Source organism: Amblyomma americanum, chromosome 2 (genome assembly GCF_052857255.1).
Source record: "Amblyomma americanum isolate KBUSLIRL-KWMA chromosome 2, ASM5285725v1, whole genome shotgun sequence".
NCBI classification, from domain to species: Eukaryota; Metazoa; Arthropoda; class Arachnida; order Ixodida; family Ixodidae; genus Amblyomma; species Amblyomma americanum.
In genome coordinates, this window is record NC_135498.1 from 148621987 (window position 1) to 148634507 (window position 12521).

General features: G+C 44.9%; 1 protein-coding gene across 11 annotated transcripts in view; it reads right to left on the reverse strand.

The window, feature by feature from the left end:
* LOC144121892 (monocarboxylate transporter 13-like) overlaps nt 1-12521 on the reverse strand; it is a 206454-nt gene that overhangs the window by 93773 nt on the left and 100160 nt on the right. Inside the window, exon 1 of one of the 11 annotated variants that reach the window (XM_077655326.1) lies at nt 3724-3823. The exons of the other annotated variants lie outside the window; for them this stretch is intronic. Coding sequence (XP_077511452.1) covers nt 3724-3744 — 21 coding nt within the window. The 5' untranslated portion in view covers nt 3745-3823. Of the gene's footprint in view, nt 1-3723; nt 3824-12521 lie in introns of those variants that run through there. 11 annotated transcript variants of the gene reach the window in all.

The following is a 12521-nucleotide window of genomic DNA, read 5'->3' on the forward strand; positions in this document are numbered from 1 at the left end:
TCCGAAGTTTTAATACAGGCGTGTTGTTCGCATTTTCCTTTCATACTTCTGTTTATTTATTTATTTATTTATTTATTTATTTATTTATTTACATATTTATTTATTTATTTATTTATTTGTTTATACTTTTGTCCCTTACAGTCATTCCAGGGCGGTTCCTTTTTTCTACATGGATGCACCGTTGCTCAGCACCAGATAGTCGCGAATGAACAATACACAATATATAACAGTACATATGGCATCACGCACATTAATAATACAGTCTCATCATTTCAAAGAAAAAGATGTGCACAATAAATGTACCAATTCTGGAAGAATGGTTCGAATAGAAGTCAAAGAAGCATGAATACAATATATCAGTTGGGCGCTAAAACTGCCATTCACCACCAGGTAATTCAATGCAGCTTCTTCAGATTTGCTTGTCGAGACCATTTCTACAGCCTTGAATGACATGAAGTTGCATGTTTCAATCGTGTGTGGAAAACAGGAATGGTTAAATACATATGTTCTCGCAGTTATGGGCACGATTTGATCGGGGCGACTGTGTCTGAATCAATGTGACGACCTGCTTTAAATATAAGGTTAGGTGCTTACATTGGAGTATTATGTGTGCATTGAGTATAGAAATTTTAATCTAGCAACCATTAGTCGTTCGGATAATTTCGGTAAGGCAAGTTTAGTTAATATAGCCCTGGCTGAGTCCGTAGTGCTGTATTTTGAGAGGATAACACTTGCTGCTAGCTTCTGAATTCTTTAATTTTTATTCATTTGGTTCTTTTCATAAGGTTCCCATACGACGCTAGCGTATTTTACCATGGAATGTACAAAGGTTAGGTAGGCTGTAATTTTAACTTTTGAAGTCCTTGGAAATGAACTTTTCAAGCAATGGAAGTTTGCTATATAAATTTCCTACCGAGCTCATAATCAAAAGCTAAAATATTTTTTTAGTTTTCCTTGTTATTCTCGTACACATTGTTGTTTCGCAGTTTATTTTCATCTTCCACTTTTCGTACCATTTACTGATCGTATTTATGGCTGAATGTAGTACTAGCTTATCTTCAGGGTGTGAAATATTAGGATATATTATGCAATAATCAGCGAATAAACGCACTGTAACACTTTTGTCCACTCTATTAGTCACGTCAATAACGTAAGACAAAGGCCACGGCTCAGCACGGAGCCCTGTGGAACACCTGAAGTTACAGGCAGTATTTCTGATCGCGCACCTTTGAGATCGATACACTGCTTTCTGTTAGTAAGATATGCTTTCATACAACGCACAGTATTGATATGTAGGCCAGAATTAAGTAATCTTGTAAGTAGTTGTGAGAGCGAGAGGCGGTCGAAGGCTTTTGACAGGTCTAAATATCTGGTATCTTTTTGGCTTCTTTCGCCTATCGCCTTTGTAAAGTCGCGTGTTGTTTTTGGGAGCTGTTTAACCGTAGATAAACGCTTTCTAAGACCACGCTGATTCGCGTTCAAGATATTGGAGCTTTCAGACTGAAACTTTTTCACGGAATAGGTTCCAAGATTTTACAGCGGGTGCAGGTGATTGATACTGCAGTCGAATTTGTTGCAGGACGGGTAGGTCCCTCATTCTTTCATATTGAATGTAGCGCTGCATCCAGTTTTAAAGAGTGATCGATATTGTCTGCAGTTTTCAACTCAGTTCTTATCACTGCATTTATTAACTTAGCACTTAACCTAATCAGGAATCAAAATTAAAACACGGATATTTGAGGTGGTGATGCGACGGCAGATCAGAGGCCAAATTAAAGGTTCATTGTCTGCACGCGAGAAAAGCACTAATGACTTTTCCCCATTACACGATACAGCCATCTTGCCGCTCTTGGACATAGAGAGAAAAGCAGTCGGGTTAATTCACTCGCACAGAACAGTGACCTACCCAACTCCGGGAGGGAAAATTAAATACAGCTTTGAATCCACGTCCCCGTGGAAGGCGCAATAGACAATACAGAACTGTGAAAGAACACGGTTTTGAAGTGGTTAAATGACATGATTAAATATATTTTTGAATAACAAATTGGGACCGATAAAAGCTGGAAGAATATATCCTGAAGGCTGAAAAACAAAAAGCGCTTTCCCTGTGGTTGACCCGCCGCAGTGGCTCAGTGGTTAGGACACTCGGCTACTCGTCCGGACTCCCGGGTTCGAACCCGACCGTGGCAGCCGCATTTCGGCGGAGGCGGAACGCAAAAGGCGCCCGTGTGCTGTGCGCTGTCGGTGCACGTTAAAGATCCCCAGGTGGTCGAAATTATTCCGGAGCCCTCCACTACGGCACCTTTTTCTTCCTTTCTACTTTCACTCCCTGCTTTATCCTTTCCCTTGCGGCGCGGTTCAGGTATCCGCCGATATGCGAGACAGATACTGCGCCATTTCCTTACCCCCAAAAACCAATTTTAATTTCAATTTCATTTCTCGATAGCCGTTGCTCTTTGTAGCAAGAAGTGATTGCGTTTTGTTAGGATAAAATGTATTGTATTATCCGTTGATAATTTCTTCTGTTCTATTATTTGGCTGCTGGAGTGATTGCCGCATAGCCCTCATTCAAGCTCATAGCACTGCAGAAGACACAAACAAGTGCGCGTACCCATATGGAGCAGCTGAGAACAATAGCCACTAAGCCACCTCAGCCGGGTATTCGAACGCATTCGCATACACTGCTGTAGTAGCGCGCGTTCGAAAAGCAGAGCTGCAGTCGAAATATTAAAGAACCGCTGAAAACTATCTTCAAGTCTCACATTCTCTATCATGTCCTCGTCAAGCCGTTTTATGTCAGTAGTGCGTCAACTGCTGAGCACACTTGTTCAGGCTTAATTAGTAGTCTGTCACTATGGCTTAGTACAACTAGCGGTGCTTTGTCAAACAATATAGCATTTCAAAAAATGAACCGAGTTCTGTGTGAGATCGAGTGTGTTAGGTACCACCCCTGTTCTACTGGAAAGTTCGCAATTTATGTGAGCTGAAGCCTTCGCTCGCGGTTTCCGATGGGAGAAGTATGGCGAAACTTAACCGCTACCGCGGCGGTTTTCCAGTGGTTGCTAGAACGGCTGTTGCGTTGTCCCTAGGTGCTGTAAAACCTGTAATGCGTAAACAACGATACCTGAGGAAGGTGAGGTTTTGAAAAAGGACACGCCATTGAACAGGTCGTGACGCTGTCATGAGTGTCGCTAGAAGCAATGAAAGCCTATAAATCGGTTACCCCACCTCCTTTCTATGATTCCACTTTCGGCGGTTAAGATGGCGGTCCCTTAATCAGTTAAATTCAGTTCATTTGTTTTGAACTCGAAGTTGAAAACCCAGGCGAAAGAATATGTTTTATGACAGCTTGAAAAGTGCCTGGGGGTCCATACGAGGCAGCAGTGGTCACAGAATAAATTACAGTGCAAGTTCAGTTCTTCAAACAAAATTTGAAACAAATCCAGAATCAATCCCTAACAAAACAATTGTTATACATGAAAATTATAAGTAAACGTTCTGGTTAAATTCGCAATGAAGACTGGAAGAAATTCCAGAATTCATACATGTCAATCTACCTGTAACCATTGGTGGCGTCTGTATTCTGCGTCAGTCATCTATTTAGGGATGGCTCTTAAGTGATGGTTATGGGTGCCGTGATATGTTAGCAGCACCCCTCCCTTGATGTCCCATGTAAGGCATAACCTACTATTCTCCACAATGAAATTCAACGGGCATACGTACCCTCGGACACTTGACAGGCATGCTGTATATGGCTTCAAACCGACCGATAAAAAGTGGCAACGGCGACGACAGCTTTCCTCAGCCGGGAACGTAAATGCTTCGCCGGACAGTGGCACTGTTATGAAAATCTGCAGTCAGCGCAGTGTTCTAGCCTCGGCCTGTCTTATAGGGAGGGGAAAGGCCGTTTATCTCGCCATTTCCGGGAGCCTGATAGGGTAGACGCGCACATAATGGCTGTAATCAGGAAATGCAACGTGAAGCCCACAGTTTGTGTGGTAAGGCTCTCAATGAAGCAGTGACCTATGAGCGCTGATGAAGTGATTCGTGTTCAATGTTTGGTTTGGTTTATGAGGTTTATCGTCCTGAAGGACTGAAAATTGAAGGAGGCCGTACTCGATGGCTCCGGAAATTTCGACCGCCTAGAACCTTTAACGGCCTCTTACACCGCACAGTACACAGGCCTCTAGCATTTTGCCTCCATGGAAATGGGACCGCCTCGTCCGGGATCGAACCCGCGTCCTTCGTGTCAGAACCGAAGCACCATAATCAATGAGCAACCGCTTCGGCACATGTTCAGTGTGATCACAGCTTCGGTGAGCTTAGGGTAAGCATGAATTATACATAAAGCACTCACGTGGGAAAGAATATAACTTTACTGACTTAAACGGAAGAACTATTAAGCCTACAGCTGCAACATATAAGACACAAACTACAGCTTAGCGATCATTTCTCATTGATATTTCAAGGAGACAAGCCTTTACCAGAGTAGAAGTGATTCTCACACTAGCTTGGCGCCTATTGAAGATACCACCTCTTTTAAAATTGAGGCACTACAAGCCAGTGCTTATGAAGGATGGTCTAATGTTATTAGTATTGCCAGAGTTGCCAGTCATGTCGGCCAATCAAAATCCGTCAGTCTGGAACACCAGGGCCCATTATGGTCGCAAAGGTTTCTATTGTTGCCATGGCGACAATAGCTGTGAATTATTCACGCGCTGATCTGGGAGTGAAAACAACAGGATGGAATCAGATGCCTCTCCGTAAAGTGCTGTGTCGCTAGCGGCAAGCAGTAACGACGCGCATAAAAACCAGTTCCTTGATCGCATCAAGGCTTCGGTTGTACTCACGATATAGGGCGAGATACACAAAATGTCTAGGCGCTGTTAATTTAAACTAATTTTTATTTCGGTCATAAGCGCAGATTACAGTGCCGCGCCGATTTTAAAATTCAGTAAGGTGTCAGGCTCTGTGCGACGTCGAATAGGCTCTGAAGAACCCCTGAGTCATGCTTCCAAGGACCCATTTGGTTGGTTTATTTCGAAGATGCCAGTGCGCTTATACATCGACTTTCGCCCAAGCCGAACACGAAAAAAAAAAGTGTCTGGTGGTTTAGCATTTCTAAGCACAAAATATTGTCCAAAGCACAGTTTTCGCAGATGGACGCCACCTCCAAGTAGATGAAACGCGCGATTGAGGTATGCCCAGCCCATACAAAAATGTCCTATGGCCGCCTATAGAGTTGTGGCCCAAATAGCTATAGACCTTTCCTATTTCTGTCTACAGCTGTCTATACAGGCTGATATATTTTTCTATAGAGAGCTTAAGACAATTGTATGGTTCCAAAGCTATAGCTTTAGTGGCATAGATTTTTCAATAGCTGGCAATAAGCACCTCTATGGGTGCTTGTAGACGTTCATAAAGGGCCATAGACGGACATAGCTGTTTCCATAGACGCCCATAGGACTTTTTTGTATGGGAGTGACCCAGGGCCAGGGAGCCAGTTATGCTCGCCCTCAACTTTTTCATCATCAACGGAAAATCACCCAATTTACGCCGGCTGCCTATGCTCAAGTGTCGCGTTTCTGCAGTAACGTTCTCAGTAACAACGCCTATTGCTCTAGTGCCGGGTTTCTGCCCCAACGTTTTCCACGCCAACGCATGCAGCGCACATTTCTCAGTCACTGCCGCCACATAGCTAAAAGCTCGAATTTTAGTGGGATAGTAGTATTAACTTGTAAAAAAGGCGATGCGCAATTCACGGCTCGAGAGTGTGTGGCAGTGTAATACGAGACGTGTTCGGCTGCAGCGATAGCCTAATGATCTCGCGCAGTTGCCAGAGAAGCTGATCGGTTCACGCCGCCGAGGGTTAGAATCGAAGTCGCGGATATTTATTTGACTTACTTTTATATATTTTTTTTACTCATCGCAAAGCCACAAACTTCGCGATATCTTCGCAAACTCACAAGCATCCAAATACCTAGCTTGGGGCACCCGGATCATGAACTTATACCGGAGATGTGGAAAGAAGCGGAGTGCTTCTTTGTTTCAAGACATTAGGCCTCCCCTCACAGAATACAAAGAATTTTTTGCCTCGTAAACACTGATAAAACGTTTAAGCAAGTTTTCAGCTTAATACGATGCAAATTTCGCCACTACACAATAGGACGACACAAGGCAGCCGGCCGGAGATTTTAGTGGCTAGCGGTAAGAAACTGTGTACGCCTAAAGTTCACAACAGTGCGCTTCGCAGCGTTTTATTTGAGTTGCCTCGGGAACCTCTCTGCTCGTCTAAATTCTTTTTTTATCTGCATTTCAGTTTCAGTTCATTGCTTACAACTGTAATTCACCGTAGGTGCTGTACTATATATTACTTATTTTTTGTGAACGTGTACCTTTAAAACAGACGATGGAAACTGCTGTAGCGCTTTGAGACTCAGTGCCATTAAACCGCGCAACTGCACAGTATACCCTTGTGTTGGCAGCCTGTCGGGGACGCATCTGAAGCAGATTCGCGTTAACGATGTGCGTTATACTTTCAATACCATAGCCGGACTGCAGTGGGTTAGCAACGCGAACTCCAAAACATTGTTGAAGCTGTTTCTTGCCCGGCGAAGCCACCGAAAGGACTCAAAACGGGGCGCAAAAGGCGCTAGACGGTTTTTCGCAGCCCTCAATTCACGCATGGACACTAACTCTGAATGCCGGAGAAAGTTGAGCATAGAAAAGGGAAGAAACTGGAAAAAATTACATATTTGCAGAAACGGGGTATATTTTATCACATCTATATGTGAAAATCGAACTCGATGGAAGTTTGCAAAGCATTGATTACATTTCCATACCATTTTTTGGTGGAAGTATGTGTCAATTAAGTATCGAGAGATAAAATAACGTACCATTCCAGAATGTGCTACCATGCTCTTGCCAGTTGTTCAGGGCGGCAGAGAGTTAGGTGGGCGGATGAGATTAAGAAGTTTGCGGGGATATAAAGGACAAGGTTAATTAGAGAGGCATGGGAGAGCCCTTTGCCCTGCATTGAGCGTAGTCATGCTGCTGATGATTATGATCATAGCAGAACAAAGTCCTCTTCTTATTCACGGCCAGGATACATGCATCAATTTAGATCGACTGTACTTCGCGATTACTCCCTACAGCGTTACCAACTAGAAAAAACTAGAAAAAGCTACAAGCTACAAGCTACAACAAAAAGTCCCCAGAGCAAAACTTATAAATTAAAGATGCATCTTTTATTTATTAGCGCGCATGCGCTATTCCTATGGGCAGACCCCGAGCAATATATTGTAATGTTTGTCGGTTTGCGAAAATCTTGCGATGTTGTTTTGTGCCAAGTGAAGGAAATAAATAAAAATATTCAAATACATATTCGCGATTAGGCTTGGAATCCGCGGCGGCATGAAAAAGTCAGCTTCTCCGGCCACTGCGCGAAAGGCGCAGGCTATCGCCGCAGCCGAGCACGCCTCGTGTTGAACTGCTACAGACAATCCCGCTATGCATTGCCCATCGCGTACTTCGTCAGCTGTACTACTATCAAACTAATATTCGCGCTTTGAGCTATGCGGTGGCAGTTACAGAGATATGTGCGCTGGATGCGTTGGCGTGGACAAGGTTGGGGCAGACACGGCATTAGAGTAATATGCGCTGGCGTTCACAAAACTGCAGAAGTCCGCCGCGGTGGCTCAGCGGTTAGGGCACTCGGCTAGAGCCGGAGTACACGGGGTCGAACCCGACCGCGGCGGCCGCGTTTCAATGGAAGAGAAACGCAAAAAGGCGCCTGCGTGCTGTGCGATGTCATTGAACGTTAAAGATCGCGAGGTGGTCGAAATTCGTTTTTGAGGAAAGGAAATAACGGCATTTGCTTTCCTCAAAAAACCAATTTTCAATTTTCTTTGGCCGCCGGCTTAAGTTGGGTAAATTGGCACTGACAATGAAAAGTTTGAAGGCGCGCAAACTGGCTGCCTGTGTCAGTGGACACATAAGTCGCGCTCTTAGGTCCGTGGCAGTGGTGTCTACCTGCAGAAAACTGTGCTTCCGTACAATATTTCGTGCTTAGCGATGCTAAAGCGCCAGCCCTTTTGCAAATGAGAAAACAAAATATCTTAAATAATAAGGAAGGCAGCGCAACCATAGCCTGTCCAGTTCAATCGCTCGCTCAGCGGCGCTCAAGAATGGCACGTAAGGATGGCCAGCATGCTACAGTAATCACGACGGATATCCTGCCGGTTCGCGTGGTGATTAGAGCTGTGTGTATTGACCGCGCTCTTTTTGCAGCTTAATTATTCTTGTGCTTGGCTGAGTGCTGCCATTTTGCAAGGCGCATGTCACAAGCCTCAAATTATTGCTCATCTTTATCTTTCTCCCCCTTTCGTTTCCTTCCTCTTCTCGACATTCCCCTCGACCCCTGTACAGTGCCGCTGCACGCAGGGCTGAGTCATGCACCACCCACTCGCATTGTTCATTGTAATTGCTTTAAAGTGCGACGATGTGCGCTCGGCTTCACGCTTAGGAAATGAAATGAACAGTTACCCACCGCGGTTCATTTCCACTAATACTTTGCATAGCGAATACACAGAAATTGAACTAAATTGAAGATAACCGTATGCATGAAGCATGAAACCGGAGTCCAGTTACATTCATTATAACTAATGTCAAAGCAAGTAAAGTCTCTGATTAGGCAGTCGTTCAAGCATATACTTTGCATATGAAGGCACACGCCGTGGAGATCCCGGTCAAAAGGAAGTGTTTCTGTCAGAGTATATGCTTGAGATCTTGCCCACATCGAAGACGCTGTGCCCTCAACTTTGCGCGACTAGCGCCTCGGGGAAGCAAGAGTGAATATCAATTTATGAAGGCTTCATTTCCCCCACATTCCTTCTCCCTCGCTCATGTTTTGAAGAATTCTTTTCCTTTGAAGACTTCCTCCCCGAAAATTGCAAGCGTCCTTAATTCTTGTTAAGAAATAAAACGCAGCTGGGATTTGAGGTGACGCTACGTGCATCGCTATGTGCATTGATAAAGAAGGTTGGAAATGCGTCAGCATCCCTTCTGTCAATCTGTCAAAAAAAGAAATGTTTTTCCTGAAACATGGCGTTGCTACTGCGCGTGTGCGAGTATCAGCATTATGGGATGTCTCATATTGAATGTTTTTTGAATAAACGGCAGTTGAAGACTGCCGTCTGTCCTGTCAATTTGTGTTCTTTGTCTCGTGTGCTCACTAAGCAATAGCGAAAATGATTTCAAACGCTTTCCAACTAGCCCAAGTTTCCGCCTTAATAATGGTACTTTAGCTGCGCGAAGATAAGCGAAGTAGGCATGCACTGCCTCCTCCCGGCCAGAAGAGCGGCTCGCCGCCCTTTTCCTGGTGTCCAGGAGACAAGTGTTCCTCCACGCAGTAGAAAAGCAGCTGTAGTAATTTGGAGCGAGGGTCCAGTTTCCTCCTCTATTTGTGCAGACGGTGGGAGGCGGGTGAGGAGGGGGTCAATTTTGCTGAGCTCCCCGCCACTACATTTGCAAGCAGCGCTCCGCGCAGAAGCCCCATCCGCTCGTAACTGAAAATACTATCCCGGAGGAGCTGTTAGAAAGTAAACATATGTTAACTTTGACCGCGCTTCTCTTGAAACCATTACCTTAAAAGGTATTGGGCAAACTATCAGTGGCTTCATAAAGAAGCCCGAAAAAAAGTGAAAATTGACAAAGCATGTGCGAGCGACTTCAGTCAGTTTTAGTTCTAAGCAGGAAGGGAAGCACTTAACCTACTTTCGACAATTTAAACCCATTTTCTTAACAACATTTTGTTCAATCCCGTTCGGTTCTTCACGTAGTTTAGTGAAAGGTTACCCACTCCGGAAATAGATCCACATTTAGTCTGTTCTATCTCGACCATTCGAACATTTAGGATATGACCTCACTGAGCAGTTTCACATTCGAGCCTGCAGGACCGTCAATGCTGCCTTCCGGTTTATTGTAAACATCTTTCTTTTTATTTTCTCTCTTTCGCACTCAGTTTGGGCCTCTTACGTGCCAGCTCTGATATTATTTCCAGTTCTCCTGATATCATATACCAGGCGGGTAATACAGAGTATATCATACCCAAACCACGGATGCACAGAACTCGGTGACACGGGCAAAGGGTGAAGGCGCATGATATACGAACGCGATCCATCAAATGGATCGATGGGCTTTTAGACTTCTGCCTTGCCGTGCCAGGCTTCAGGCTTCGGCACAGGCTGCAACAGTATGCAAACCTACTATACTTAGGTTCATCTATCTAATGAACAGGATTGTGCCAAGAAAACCAGGTAACTGCGTCGCTCATGTCCAGCGAACAATTCAGGGAAAGCCCAAGCGCCCAGACGGCATCAGCAAAAATACTGGCCTCCACCTGCCCCGTGTTCTCCTCACGGCATTTCTTTGGTCGCAACGAAAGGGTAGTAGGACATGTTGCGGATCTGCTTTCATAGCTTATTGAGGCTCACAATGATCAGTCTGATACGTTTACAGTGAACACTTTTTAGAGTGAACAGTTAAGCGATGCAGCTACCAACTTGAATTCAATTCTTTTCCTCCTGGAAGCGAAATTTGTTCATATTGTTCTGCATTTTCTGTCAGTAATTATTGCTATAAATATCGCATATGTGTCCAGTTTCCTCACCCTGCAACAGTGCATCAACGGTGTTGAAGACCTGGAGGGAAATGCAATACGAGAGTCCTTCGAGAGGAAGTCTGGACAATTAAATGTAGAGGGTACTTGCGAAGCGCACGATATAGAACAATTTCACGCCTATGTCACATCGGGTGGGCCTTCGGCGCAGTGCGGTATGCATCCATGAAATTCAGCGTCACCCACCCGCTTGCTATGCGGTGAAGGGGCTTTGCCGAACAATGGACGGCGTAGCAGCTGTTAATACTCATTGCGTTTCTTTTCCGAAAAAAAGATTACTCCTCGCTGAACTCACAGTTGATAACTAAACCTATCAAATTTATTTTTTGTTGAGGTGAAATTGTGTGCTTTGGGCAGCCAAACATAGTAAAATATAGCTTTTTCTTAGTATTATTTTTATTTTCCATTCAGAATATTACTAGTGAGAGGAGGCATATTAAGCTTTTTCGTAGTTGTACATCGTCTTGCTGATGCTGTAAAATAGCACCGAGGAGGCAGAAAACCCGTAATGGTATTTTCTTTTCAGTTTTCAAGTAGCAGCACTTTCCTAGTATTAAAATAAATGTTCATCATCAGCAGTAGCAGCAGCCTGACTACGCCCACTGCAGGATAAAGGCTTCTCATACCTCTGCACTTGACCCTGTACTGCGCCAGCTGCGAACACCCTACCCCCGCAAACTTCTTAATCCCATCCGCCCAACTAACTTAGTCTGCCACCCCATGCTACTCATACATTTCCTTGGAACCCACTTCGTTACCTTAAGGACCAAAATTTATCTTTCCTTCGCGTTACATGTCCTCCCAAGCCCATTTTTTTCGTCTTGATTTTGACTAAGATGTCATTAACTCGCCTTTGTGAATGCCCGCACCAACTCTGCCCGCTTCCGTTCTCTTAACGTTACACCTAACATTTTTATTTCCATACCTTGCTGCGCTGTCCTTAACCTAAGTTCAGGGTTTTCCAATAGCCTCCACGTTTTCCCCCATACTTTAGTACACGTAAGATACAGCTGTTGTATACTTCTCTCTTGAGGGATGCTGCTGAACTACCGTTCATGATCTGAAAGAACTTCATCTCGTCGTACGTCATTACTTTATGTACGCACGCACTGTAAAAAATAAATCGAAGCTTCTGCCTAACCCTTGCGTGCTTAGAATTACTTTCTCGTGCAGTGTTTAGCACGCGCTCGCTAACTGTGAACGTGCTCTACAAGCATAATATTATGTTGCTAAAAATATTAAAGAAGACGGGGGGGGGGGGGGGCGGTCGGGGGGGCGGGTTGTGGACACTTAAGCTTCACTTTAAGGGTATGACGCGAAACCATAGTGGGTTCATTCCCCTATACGCAGCAGGTAATTCTCTACTTTACAATCATAGACCCCTGGGAGCCATTCATGCCCCTAATGGCGCAGTGGTGCAGTGGTTAAGCCATGCTCCACTGCCCTCCGATGGCAGGTGCTCCCAGTGGTAAGCCTTCTGCGGCCCCGGTTGCTCTTCCTGAGCGACCAATCACTAATTTAGCTGCCACCTGCCACGGTGGCATTTGGCCGTTATTAAGTGGGCACGTTGTAATGACTCCGCAAGGTCACGTGACCTAGGTGCGGCACACCTGCCGCCTAGGTTTCTCTCTGGGGACCACATGCAGAGCAAGGCTAGTGATTTATAGTCCCCAACGCCGACACCGCATTTTCTTGTGAACGGGGACTTAACGCTGTCGTTTTAAAATAGCATTACTCTTCATGCGCCAAAAGAGCGGCAAATTTTTCGGAGAAATCTGAGATATCCCAGAGGCTCACCTGATACGCTACGGATGAAACGACCCTGTTGTAAAGCTGAGGGCTG